Genomic DNA, 11,176 nt, shown 5'->3' on the forward strand with positions numbered 1-11,176 from the left:
CATATAGAAGAGCCACAGTAAAGGTTTCCCGAATAAATGACTCTGAATGAATGAACGAGGAGCTGAGATCTCACAGATGAGGAAACAGACATGCGAAGCACCAAGGCAGAGGAACTCCGAGCAGAGGGAGAAGCCCGTGCAAAGGCCCTGGGGTGGGGATGAGCTTGGCCCTTCGAGGAGCACAGGAGCTAGGAGAATGTGGTGGGTGGGGCCAGGCCACGTGGGGCAGGGGCTGTGCTGGGGGCAGGGCAAGCCCCTGGGGGCTCCAGCAGAGGGTGGAGCAGAGGGATTCCTGCTCCGGGCATTCTCTCCCTGTTACAGCCAGCTCAGCCTACACGACGGGCACCAGAAACACAGGGGAACAGAACCCCCCCCACCGCCCCAAAACAAGCACACTGTACTGGAGAGCATGTCGAACCCACTGAAGTGACTTTAATTTCAGCGCACACGATGGCTTTGTGCCACCATAGGCATGGCTGCTGACAAGCTGGCTGTTGACGGCACTCGGAACGTCTCAGTGGCTGGTCCTAACCTCCCCCTCGGTCCCTTTCCAAGCCAGTGGCTGTGCGTATGAGGCCTGCTTCGGCGCTGGCAGCGTCCTCAGGTGCCTGCCAGCCTCCTCCCACGCTGCCTGAAGGCAGGGGTCCTGGATTAGCAGGGGAAGGTGGGCGCCTCAGCCACCGGGCGGGACATGCTCTGGATGGCCCACTGCAGGATGCCGTCGAAGGAGTGCTGCACAACAAAGCAGAAAGCAGGGCTTGGGCCAGAACCTCGGGGCACAGGTGTGCCTGCCTGGCCCACATCCGGCCTGCCCTGGCCTCCAGGGCCACCTGAGTCATAAACATCGTGGTGGGAAGGTGCCATCCAACCCAGCCCTCCTACACAGAGATGCGGAAACAGGCCCCACGCCCCACCAGACTTCGGCCGGGGGCACGCCTCATCCCACACTCCTCTGAGCTTCCCGTAAGCCCAGGCACAGCCACCACAGCTGTTCTGTCAACTGGTGGCCTCTTCCCGGATGTCTCGGCAGGGCCAGCTCCTTCCCTCACTCTGCCCAGCTCTGCGCAGGGCCTGACGCTCCAGCGGGACTGGAGGCGCCGTGGGAATGCCTGATATTCCAACAGAACGGGGGTGACCTGCTCCACAGGGGCTTGTGAATCTGCCCCACTCTGCCCACCTATATTGGCACCTCGGGTCACCCCTGGCCCTCTCGGGGCCTCTAAAGACAGCCTCAGTGTCTGGGACCTGCCCGTGCTTGGCCCACCACCCAAGGCAGGGCCCCCGTGGTCAGCTGGGATCCCCAAGGTGCCACACCAGGCCCCTGAGGACACATACTAGCCACCTGGGGTCTGGGGGTGGCTGGAGGACTTTAACCTTTTCTAAAAGCCACCTTTTCTTCCCAGTGATTCTAGCTGTTCATCGTCGGTGGAGGGGCCTGGGTTGAGGAGGGGGAGGGAGGGATGTGCAAGGGGGCGTGGTCCCAGAGTGCCTAGCCCCAGGGAAAGTCACGGCCTCCACATCAGGCTTCAGTGGCCCCGGCGCTGGTTCCTGCAGCCACCAGCTCTCCAGGGTCCAGGCCCCGGGACCTCCAGGGCAGCTAGAAAGGGGAGCAGCTTGGGGCCCGCTCTGGCTCGTTTGTGCGCGGAGGGGCCAGCTCCATCTGGGGTGACGTGGGCCTGTGGTGTCCAGCGTTCCCAGAACAGGGGCCTCCAGCTGCTCCTGTGGCCTGGGAGCTGGCTGCTTCAGAGGCCGCGGAGGCGGAGGCAGAGGGGGACGGGTGTGGCCCCAGCCAGGTGACGTGTTACCTCACTCAGGTGACGTGTTACCTCACTCAGGAGGGACTCCAGGTCATCCCTGTGCAGAACTGGCTCATGAACAGCAGAATCGTCCCCCGCCTGGAACCCAGAACAGGGAGGAGGTCAAGCCACCTTCTGCACCCCTGCCGGGCTCATCCCCACAGCAGCAGGACTCCCTACAGAGGCAGCAGCAGTGTCCGCGCCAGGGCAGTGGGGTGCTGCGCGCTTCTCCAGGCGGGACCCCGGGAACTGAATTCTAACACCTGGCTCCGGAGGCAGAGTGGGCGCGGGCGAGCTGGGGGCTGCCTGGCCAGGTCCCTGCCACCCCTCTGGGGCAAGGACCAGCTGGAAGGGACCCTGTCACCAATGGGAAACGTGAGGCCCAGATAGGAAAGAGTCTGGTCCCACAGCCACCCTTCAGCCACCCAACAAGCCTGCGGGGCCAACCGTGCCCCTGAGGGGCGAGGGCCAGAGCTGGGGACATGGCACACTCCCCCTGGCTCGCAGGCTAGGCGGAGCGAGGCCATGCTAAGTGGAACCACATGCAATCGTCCAGTTTGTAGCTCAGATCAGCCAAATCTCGGGACCTTCTCCAGCCCTTGATGCCACCAGCCCTGGGTGAGGGCTTGGCACACACAGCGCAGAGTGCTGGGGATCCGGAGAGAGGCTTCCAGAAGGAGCGGGATGCCAGTAGGTGTGAGCCCTCTTGTGCCCAGCGCCTGGGGTGCCCTGTCACCCACCGTGCGTGCAGGGGATTACGAGGCGGGACTGGGAGGTAGGATGGACCATGGACGGGGGTAGGACATCACCACCCCGGGCCCCCGAGGATTCCTCAGGGGCAGGGATGTGGTCAGGAAGGCCCCTGCTGCGGGCAGTCGGGGCAGATGCGCCACCTTCTGCAGGCCTCTGGGCAGGAGACACACAGGACTCCCTGGCTCTGAGGGAGCCCTGGGAAGTGAAGGTTCAGTGAGGCTAGTCCCTCCTCCCCAATGTCCCAGGGCCCAAGGCTGCTGGAGGATTGGAGGCGAGATGACACGGGTGGAGTCACACGTCTCTCCTTCCGCTCTCCCCTGCCCCGCCCCACCGCGAGGACGAGGATGGCGCTCCCTGCACGGGTCACTCTGGGGGGTGCGGAAGGGGCCAGGGCAGCTGTGGGGTTAGTGGAGCTCTGGGCCTGCAACCAACCCCAACCGGCGGCTGCATAGCCACTGTGGCTTGGGAGGGTTGCCTTTCTCTGCAGATTTAAGTTATCAGACGGGAGTCGATTTAAACAAATATATCGTATGTACAGAATAAACACATGGTCAGGTTTGGTGCACACCCGCGAAGCTGGCGCCCGGGCCGGGGCCTCCCCTGGAGATGCGGGATCCCCCCTCACCTGCGCCCCAGGGCCGGCGGCGGCGGCTTTGGCGATGAGTTTGAGGGTCCCGGGAGCCGGGCGGGCGGGGCTCAGGGCGGGACTCGCGGCGGGCGCCCCCTCCCCGGGGGCCGGGGCGGGGTCTCCGGAGCAGGATTTGCAGCGCAGGGCGGCCCTGGCGAGCGGAGGAGAGGCTGCAGGCTGCCGGGGCTGGGGCAGGGCTGGGAGTGCCCTCTGCACCCCGGAATCTTAAAGCCGTTGGGGGTCGCCGGCCCTCCCCCTCCCCCTCCCGGTGCCGGCCCCGCACTCACCCGGGCCGGGCAGCGCCGGCGGGGAAGTGGCAGCGCCAGTGGAAGGCGGCGGTGCAGTGTGAGCACCGAAGCGCGTCAGCGCCGTCCCCGCACACCCCGCACCTCGCGCCGGGCGCCGGGCCCTGCAGACGGACCACGGCGGGGTGACCGGGGGCCGGGGAGGGGCGCACGGCCCCGGGACCCCTCCGGGAGGGGCGCACGGGGTGGGGGGCGAGTCCGAGGTTTCGGGATCCAGGCCTAGAGAGGTCAAGGGCGCCCCAGCGCCTTTGGGCTGCAGCTTGGCGAAACTAGGTGTCCCGTCTCGGTCCCCCTTGGTGGGCCTGGACCCCCTTCAGGGCTAGTCAAGGGAACCCAGAAGGGCGTCCGTTCCAGAGGAGGCAGGAGGGCCTGGGAGACCTGGGGCTGCGAACTCTACCCGCTTTATCGTCCTGCCCTTGTGAGGGGGCTTTCGAGAGTGATGAGAGAACGGTCGCGTCCTCTGGAATCCCTCCAGCAGCCCCCTTCCCTTCACCCTCCCCCGCAGAGCCCGCACCTCGTTCTGGGTAATCTAGCAACCCCAAGAGCCCCTGGGCCTCCCTCCAGCCTCCTCCGCCCGCCCTCCCCGCAGCCCCCACCCCTAACCTCCATCTGAATCCTACCTCCTTACCCCCGCCTGTCACTGTCCTGTTTCAGGCTCACCTGGCTGCCCCTGTAGACCCTGAGCTCCCTGAAGACAGCCACCCTGACCCCAGCACCCCGCTCACCTGCTGCCCCTCAGGGCCCACACACAACAGGGGGTGCAGGGCCGAGGGGTCCAGCACAAGCGGGGGGGCTGCAGGAGGTGAGGCCAGCAGGTGCTTGTAGGTGACCGCAACATCCATTCCAGCGGGGCGCTCGCTGGGCGGTCCCCTGGCCTCCTCTCCCGCTGACCTCAGTGCCAGGAGGACCTGGAACCGGAGGGTCAGTTCTCAGAGGTGTTGCAGGGGACTTGCCCAGCACCACCCAGGAGTTAGTGACCGCTGGGGCCCTGGGAACAGGGGGCTGGCGTCGTGGGGAAGAGCGCCACATTGGGTGGGAAAGGCCCGGGTGCCGTTCCCGGCTCTGTGGTCCCAGCAAGTTCCCTGACCCTTTCCCCATCTAAAGGCGGGGCCCCGTGGCCCTCACGGGCTGTCGGAGTACACACTCGGCATATGCTGGGGCACGCATCGTATCCGTTGTGACTTTGCGGTAACAGAACACTTAAAACATTTTTGGAGAATGTTATTGGTGGTCGAAGTGCGTCCCCTGTGTTGGGCTGATAGAGCTGAAGTCCCCCAAAGCAGAGGGCTGAGAAGCGGGGCCGTTGTAAGGGCCGCTTCCCGGTGGCCTGCGCCCCCCTGGTCCCACAGGAGAAAGTGGAATTGATGGGGCCAGGCCAGGGTGGGGGGCACGTGGCTCTCTGGCTGGGGCAGGCCCGACCCACAGAAGTGGCCAGGAGGCAGGCAGCCGGTGGACAGAGGGCCTGGGAGTGGGCCTGTGTGTACCGGGGTCTCTGCAGGCGGCTCCTGGGGCCGGGGCTCCTCAGCCCGGGGCAGGTCCTGCTGGGCTCTTCTCTGGAGGCAGCTGGAGCACCTCCAGGTCCCACTGGTCGCGTTGTCACCGGCCAGAGACATGCAGGGCGAGGCAGAGGGGACAGTGGACTCCCAAGCCCGCAACACAGGGGAGGCCTGAGGGCTTCTCCAGGTCGCCCTTTCCGTTCCCCGATGGGGAAACTAAGGGGAACGGGCAGAGCCACAGGGGAAGGGCCTGCCCGGCCGGTGAGCAGGAGAGCCCGGGATGCTGGGGTAGCTAAGCCTGCTGGGGCGGCCCTCGCCAGCCTGGCACGTCCCCCGAGTGCTTCTTGGATGAGCCCCAAGAATTCCCGACACCCGCGAACCTGCAGCAGCCTGGGCCTGTGCCTGGCTCTCACGGGCCCTGCCTTGCAGGCAGGGCCTCCCTAGGCTGGCCTCCCTCGATTCCACGGGGGGACGGTGCCCAGTAGAACAGGGGCCGGTCAAGGGCAGGAAGGAAGAGAATGGAAGGCGGGCGGCATTGAGCAGAGCTGAGGGATGACCCGGCCAGAGATGTGACCTGGTCAATGTCGTGCGGTGAGCGGGGCAGGGTCGGGGCGAGAATGCCCACCCAGCGCTCCGCCCTGCACCCAGGCCGCCCTGGCCTGCGGAAGCTGCTGGTAGCGGACAGCGCTGTCCCAGGGGGCCAGGGCAGGGGGCCTTGCGCTGGACCTAGCCTGCGCCCCCACCGGCCCTTGGGGGGCAGCTCTGTGGCCTCTGTGCTCCCCAGCCCGACTTGGAGTCAGACCCTGCTTGGTGCCGCTGGTCAGCTGCTTGTGGCGCTCTGGGCTGGGGGAGATGGGACGGGACGGCCGTCCCTTGCCTTGGGCCTCAGGGGCCTGCTGGCCAGGCTGGGGGGGACAGCGCGGCCACGCGGGGACGTGGGTGGGAGGATCCCGGGCCCCAGCCCCACCGCCCGGCGACCTGAGCCAAGGCCCCCTCCCAGGCTGGCCTCACTGCCCATCCCTGGAGTGGAGACACTGCTGGGCGGCCTCCCACCCAGGGCGGGCCAGTGAGGAGGCTGGACAGGGCCAGGCCCACCTGGGGATCTGGTGGAGCGGGGGCGTCAGGCAGGCCAGGTGGAAGGCGCGGGGGCAGCCGTCGCAGCAGAGGAGCTCCCCGCCGTCCCTGCACGCCGCGCATTCATCCTCGTTCTTCTGGCACAGGTGAGGGACACGCAGCGTCTGGAGGACCCGGGGTGGGGCAGCGCCCTCCCCGAGAGGCTCCCCTCGCCGGCTCCCTGCTGGAATCCCGCCCTGACTGCCTGCTCCCCAGGGCTCCCCACGGCCCCCCCACCTCTGAGACTCTAGCCCCGAACACCTGCTGGCCCATCCCTCTTGGGAAGAACGGTCCTTAAGGAAGGCTGGTTCCTCGCGGGTGCCTGTGCTCCAGGTGGCCCCAAGACCACACGGCCACACCCACGGGGCAGCGGAGGGGCAGGCCCAGTGGTGTTCCCGTTGGCCCTGGTCACCTGCTGTCCCCTCCGCCTGAGGCCTGCTTGCGCCCTTGCCTGGATGGCATCCACCGTGCCCCCCTGGATGCCACTTCCTTCAGAAGCCCCCAGGGGACTACAGGGCTGGGCAGCCCCTCACAGTGATGAGCGCACTCATTGTAGCACCCCCCCCCCCGCAGGCCCCAGCAGCCCAGGAGCTCCTGGGGGCAGGCTTGAGTCCTTCTCATTTCCTCATTCCCCGGGGGCCAGCACAGCGCCTGGCGGGGGTGTCGGGATCCCTGGCAGAAACGATGCTGGGAGCCCAAGGGCATACGTGATGCTTGGGTTCCTGGCTCCTAGCAGGGGACACAGCCATACCAAGGGCCCAACTGTGAGGCGTGGGACAGCTGGCAGCCAGACCAAACGCTGTGCTTTTAAGAGCCTGGGAGGACTCACGTGCTCTAACTTATGTGAATTTTTACAATTGCGTATTATCAGAAAAAAATGCTATTAAAAATAAAGTGTTCCACCCTGTGAACAGAAGCTTAGACCTCTGTCCTCCAGTCCCTGGAGTGACTGCCCTGGACAAGCGGCAAATCGGCAGGAGGCCCCGCCCTCACGATCCTGGGGGTGCTCTGAGCGTTACCTGGTGCAGCTGGGGCTCACTGGGGAGGGCAGGGGGGCCCGGGGCCCTGTCCCGCTGGCCTGCCCTCGAATCGCCTCCACCCTGCCAGGGAGAAGAGAGAGGGTCACCAGCAGGGGAGGCATTTGGGCGGGAGGGGCAGTCCCCAGCCCCAGCAGAGCTCCCCACCGGAGGTGACATGACGCTGCTGCCCCGGGTGCTGGGGGAGGGGGCCAAGGGCCAGGCCTCCCCAGGGGCGGTCCCAGCAGCGCTTACAGGGACAGGAGCCTGGGTCCCCTTGGCTCGGACCAGCGTCTTCAGGCTGCTGCCGCTTCGGGTCTTGTTCTTTGCCCCACTGGGGTCTTCAAACTTGCTGGGAGTGTAAAACTCCCCCCCAACCTGGATGCACTTCTTGGAGCCACCTGGGAGGAGACGGGTCGGGGGGGGCCTGGCAGGGAGGCTCTACAGCTGGCTGTTCCTTCCCCACAAACACCACCCCAGTCAGCTCTGGCCCAGGGTCCTGAACACAGCAGGGATTCTCTGCTGGGGGGAAGCACGTCGCCCAAATCCTCGTCCACTCGGAGTCTCGGAATGCAGCCTTATTCGCAAGTAGGGTCTTTGTAGATGTTAAGATGGGCTTGCACTGGACCGAAGTCCAAGGACAGCATCCTTATGAGAAGACAAGAGGACGCAGAGAGACACAGGGAGGAGGCTCTGTGGCGAGGAGCTGGAGTGATGTGACTACAAGCCGGGGCATGGGGGTTGCCATGAGCTGGAGGAAGCAGAGAAGCCTCTGCCCTAGAGCCTCTGAGGGAGCAAGCCCGGCCCCGCCCACACCTTGATTTTGGTGTTTCTGCTGCTTTAAGCCACCCCGTTTGTGGCAACTCGTCATAACGGCCCTAGGAAACTACTGTAGGGATCCTTGGGACCATCCCTGGTGGGTGAGACTGGAGCCCGCACCAGCTCCCAGGGTCCTCGGCGTCCCCAGAGGGTGTGCAGCACAGGGAGTGGAGGAAGGAGGAGCTGCAAGGATGGGGCGGGCGGGGCTGGGGCCGCAGGTTGTCCAGCTTAGAGTCCAGGAGTTCCCCAAGCCCTGCCCAGAGCATCCGCTCCAGAGACGGCAGACCCACTGCAGGGAGTAGGGGCTGCCTTGTCCATGCTCTGGAGCCACCGGGGAGCTGAGCGGGGACGTGGATCCCCTGGCAGCCCCTCCCCAGCGCCGTCTACCTGCCTCAAACACCTGCTGGATGAGGATCCCCTCCACGGCCCCGCGGGCTCCTGGGACGTCCCCAGATGACACGGCCATGGCTCTCTGGACCGAAGCGGACATGGTCTGAATTCCTGGGGAAAGGAGCACCAAATGGGGGGTCACCTGTTGGGACGATGGCTCCTGAGCACGGGCAGTGGGGAGTGCGGGGCATCCGGGCAGCAGAATCCTTCCTTCTTTCCACACAGGGCAGGCCGGGGAGGGGGTCCAGCCCCTCCACAGACAGACAGCCCACATGTAAGTGCAGAGACGGGCCATGGAGTGCATGTGCGTGTGCGTGTACACGTATGTGGTGTGGTCTGGTGTGTGGTGTACGAGACGTCCGAACCCAGCTGGCGGGAATGAACAGAGACGCTGGGATGTGGCCCTGGGCTGGGCTGGGAGGGAGGCAGGGTCCCCAGAGCCTGCCCTCAGGCTGGCACCAGGGGCCCATGGGAGGTCTCCAGGTCCCAGGTTGCATCTGGCCAAGGGACAGGGGGTATTCTCTGGAGGAAGCAGGGTCGGAGCTGGCCCTGAAGGATGGGGCACTCAGAGGGGCATAGGTGGGGTGACCCCAGGCCAGCATGGTCCCAGCTCCCAGGACAGACCCCTGACCCCCAGACCTGGGGCCTGGCTCACCGTTGCCCAGCGGGAGGCGCTGTGGCTCTGCGTTGCTCTCTGACTTCTTGGAGGGCTTGGCCTTGACTTGGGAGCCTGTCGGGGGAGCAGGGACAGCCTGGCCCTCCTCCCGCTGCTGGGCCAAGGCCAGGGCGCAGGTGGGAGAGTGCCAGGTGGGGTCTCCCGGACTCTGGTGTGTCCCCTTGCTTTACCGGGCTCTGGTGTCCACATCAGGAGACAGGAAGTACGCCCACCTGCCTACTCACAGGGCCCAGGGGTCAACAAGGGCTGCGGGGCTCATACAGGGTGTCCGTCCAAGTCCCCAGAGGGACCTCTGCCAGGCTGACTCTGGGCCAGGCAGGAGGGACAGATGCTCCCGGACCAGGTCGGGGAGGGGGCATGGTCAGGGGGTGTAGGGCTCCGTGAGGGGATCTGTGAGCCCACCGGCTCCTCAAGCTGGGTACCTGGGCTGGAGGTGCCCCTCGGGGACAGAGCTGCCGGCGGTGTGGCCCTCGGTTCCTCCAGGGCCTTCCTCTTGGTGGGAGGCCTGGGCAGCAGCACGGTGGCCTTGGGGCCAGCCGGGGGCCTCCTCCCCTTCCGGGGCTGGCTGAGGTCCACATCTGCGGGCGTGTGCAGGGCCGGAGGCTGAGCTTCAAGCCCAGAACTGACGCCCCGTTCAGGCAGGTGAGGCCTCAGCTCTTTGCTCTTAGAAGCCAAGATGGTCTAGGTGATGTCCGGGGCTCCCTAAACAGCCCCACGCCTCCCCTCTCACAGTCCAACTGGGGCTCAGAGGATGGCTCCTGCTGCCAGCCCCAGTGAGGGAGGCTGAGCCGGCCGGGACCCCAGCCCCCAGTGCCCCCCACCTTTGGGGAAGCTGTCTAGGATGGGCTGCAGCCGGGTGTATCTCTCCAGGTTGTAGTCCTTGAAGAGGACCCTCCAGAAGTCCAGGATGACGGCCGTGTCCTGGGTCAGGAGCCACGAGAGGAGCGCGTGGAAGGCCTGTGGGCAGCCCTCCTTCTCCTTCAGACGCAGCGTCTCCTGAAGCAAAGCGGGAATGGGGGCCCCGCCCTTCCCGGGTACCCCCCTTCCTGCCACCTCCACTGCGGGACCAGAGGGCAAATGCTGACCCCGAGGAGGCCGCTGGAGACTTGGGCACCTGTGTCCATCCCCTTGGCTTGGGGCAGGTGTGGGGATGGCAGGGGGGTGCTGGGGTGAGGTGGGGGGCCACCTGGAATTCACCTTAGGAGACTGGGTTCAACTTGGAGGGAGGCTTGGGGAGGGCTGGGAGGGGGCTTTGGGGATCTGGGGGGGGCACCGGAACTTGTCTTGGAGACCATTCGCTCCGCTGGCGGGTGGGGCGTGGGGCAGGCTGCGGGTTAGCGGCAGGGACCTTACCCTGGTGCTGGGGCTTGGGGACGGGGAGGGGCTTGGGGGCGGGAGAGTGGGGAGGGGCTGGGGCTGGGGAGGGTCCCTCTGGAACGGGTCTTCCGCGACCTTGCCAGCTCCTGGGCGCGGGCGTGGGGAAGGCTGGGGCGTGTTGCTGGGTCGCTGGTCTGGATAGGGGCCCACCTGGAATTTGTCCTCGGGGACGACGTCGTGGTCGACCAGCGCGTGCAGCAGCGGGAAGGCGCTGTCCACGGCCACGGCTATCTCCGTGCGGTGCAGCCTCAGGAGGCGGCGCAGCGCCGGGTCCCCACCGGCCCGGGCCTCGCCCATCATTGCAGGGTCGGGGACACGGGACTGGGGGCCCGCTCTCCCCGCCTGGGTTCCCGCGGCCTCGGGGTGCCGCTGGACTTGTTGGGTGTCTGGGCCGTGTCAGCCTCCTGGCCCTGGCGCGCCCCCTGCGCCGATGGGCACCTGGGTGGGCACGCCTGGCCCGGGAAGAGGGAGCCCCAGGCGCTTCCTCCGGCCTCCGCGGGTCTGAGCTCACGGCCCGGGTCTCTATTATAGGCTCTCCTTGGAGAGAGCAAAAGCCGCTCAGCCCGAGCCAATCAGGGCCCAGGGAGCTTCCTCAGGGGCAGGAACGGAAACTTCCCTGTAACCCGAGTGCTAGATAGTCCCAGCCACCTGCCAGCCCCCTTGTGCACCCGTCAGCAGGCTGCTGGCTTTTCTTTCCTTTTTAAAGAAGCCTCTGGACTCAATTCCCAAAATGCGGTTCCAGCCAGCATCCCACAGGGCCCTGTTCAAATGGGGAAAAGCCAGGACAGGTGTCTTCACCTCACCTGG

General features: G+C 66.3%; 1 protein-coding gene across 1 annotated transcript; it reads right to left on the minus strand.

The window, feature by feature from the left end:
• Positions 1-421: 421 nt before the first annotated feature.
• Positions 422-10,666, minus strand: AIRE (autoimmune regulator). Its single transcript, XM_029214601.1, has 14 exons — positions 10,520-10,666; positions 9,814-9,988; positions 9,415-9,570; positions 8,972-9,046; positions 8,314-8,427; positions 7,363-7,508; positions 7,111-7,191; positions 6,074-6,189; positions 4,967-5,066; positions 4,208-4,390; positions 3,465-3,586; positions 3,232-3,328; positions 1,827-1,895; positions 422-732 (listed from the first exon to the last, which is right to left on the minus strand). The coding sequence occupies exons 1-14, from the start codon at positions 10,664-10,666 to the stop codon at positions 652-654; spliced, it is 1,662 nt and encodes a 553-aa protein (XP_029070434.1). The 3' UTR covers positions 422-651.
• Positions 10,667-11,176: the final 510 nt, after the last annotated feature.

The sequence above is a fragment of the Monodon monoceros genome, unplaced genomic scaffold (assembly GCF_005190385.1).
Source record: "Monodon monoceros isolate NGI ecotype Baffin Bay Population unplaced genomic scaffold, NGI_Narwhal_1 Super_Scaffold_11, whole genome shotgun sequence".
Classification (NCBI taxonomy): Eukaryota; Metazoa; Chordata; class Mammalia; order Artiodactyla; family Monodontidae; genus Monodon; species Monodon monoceros.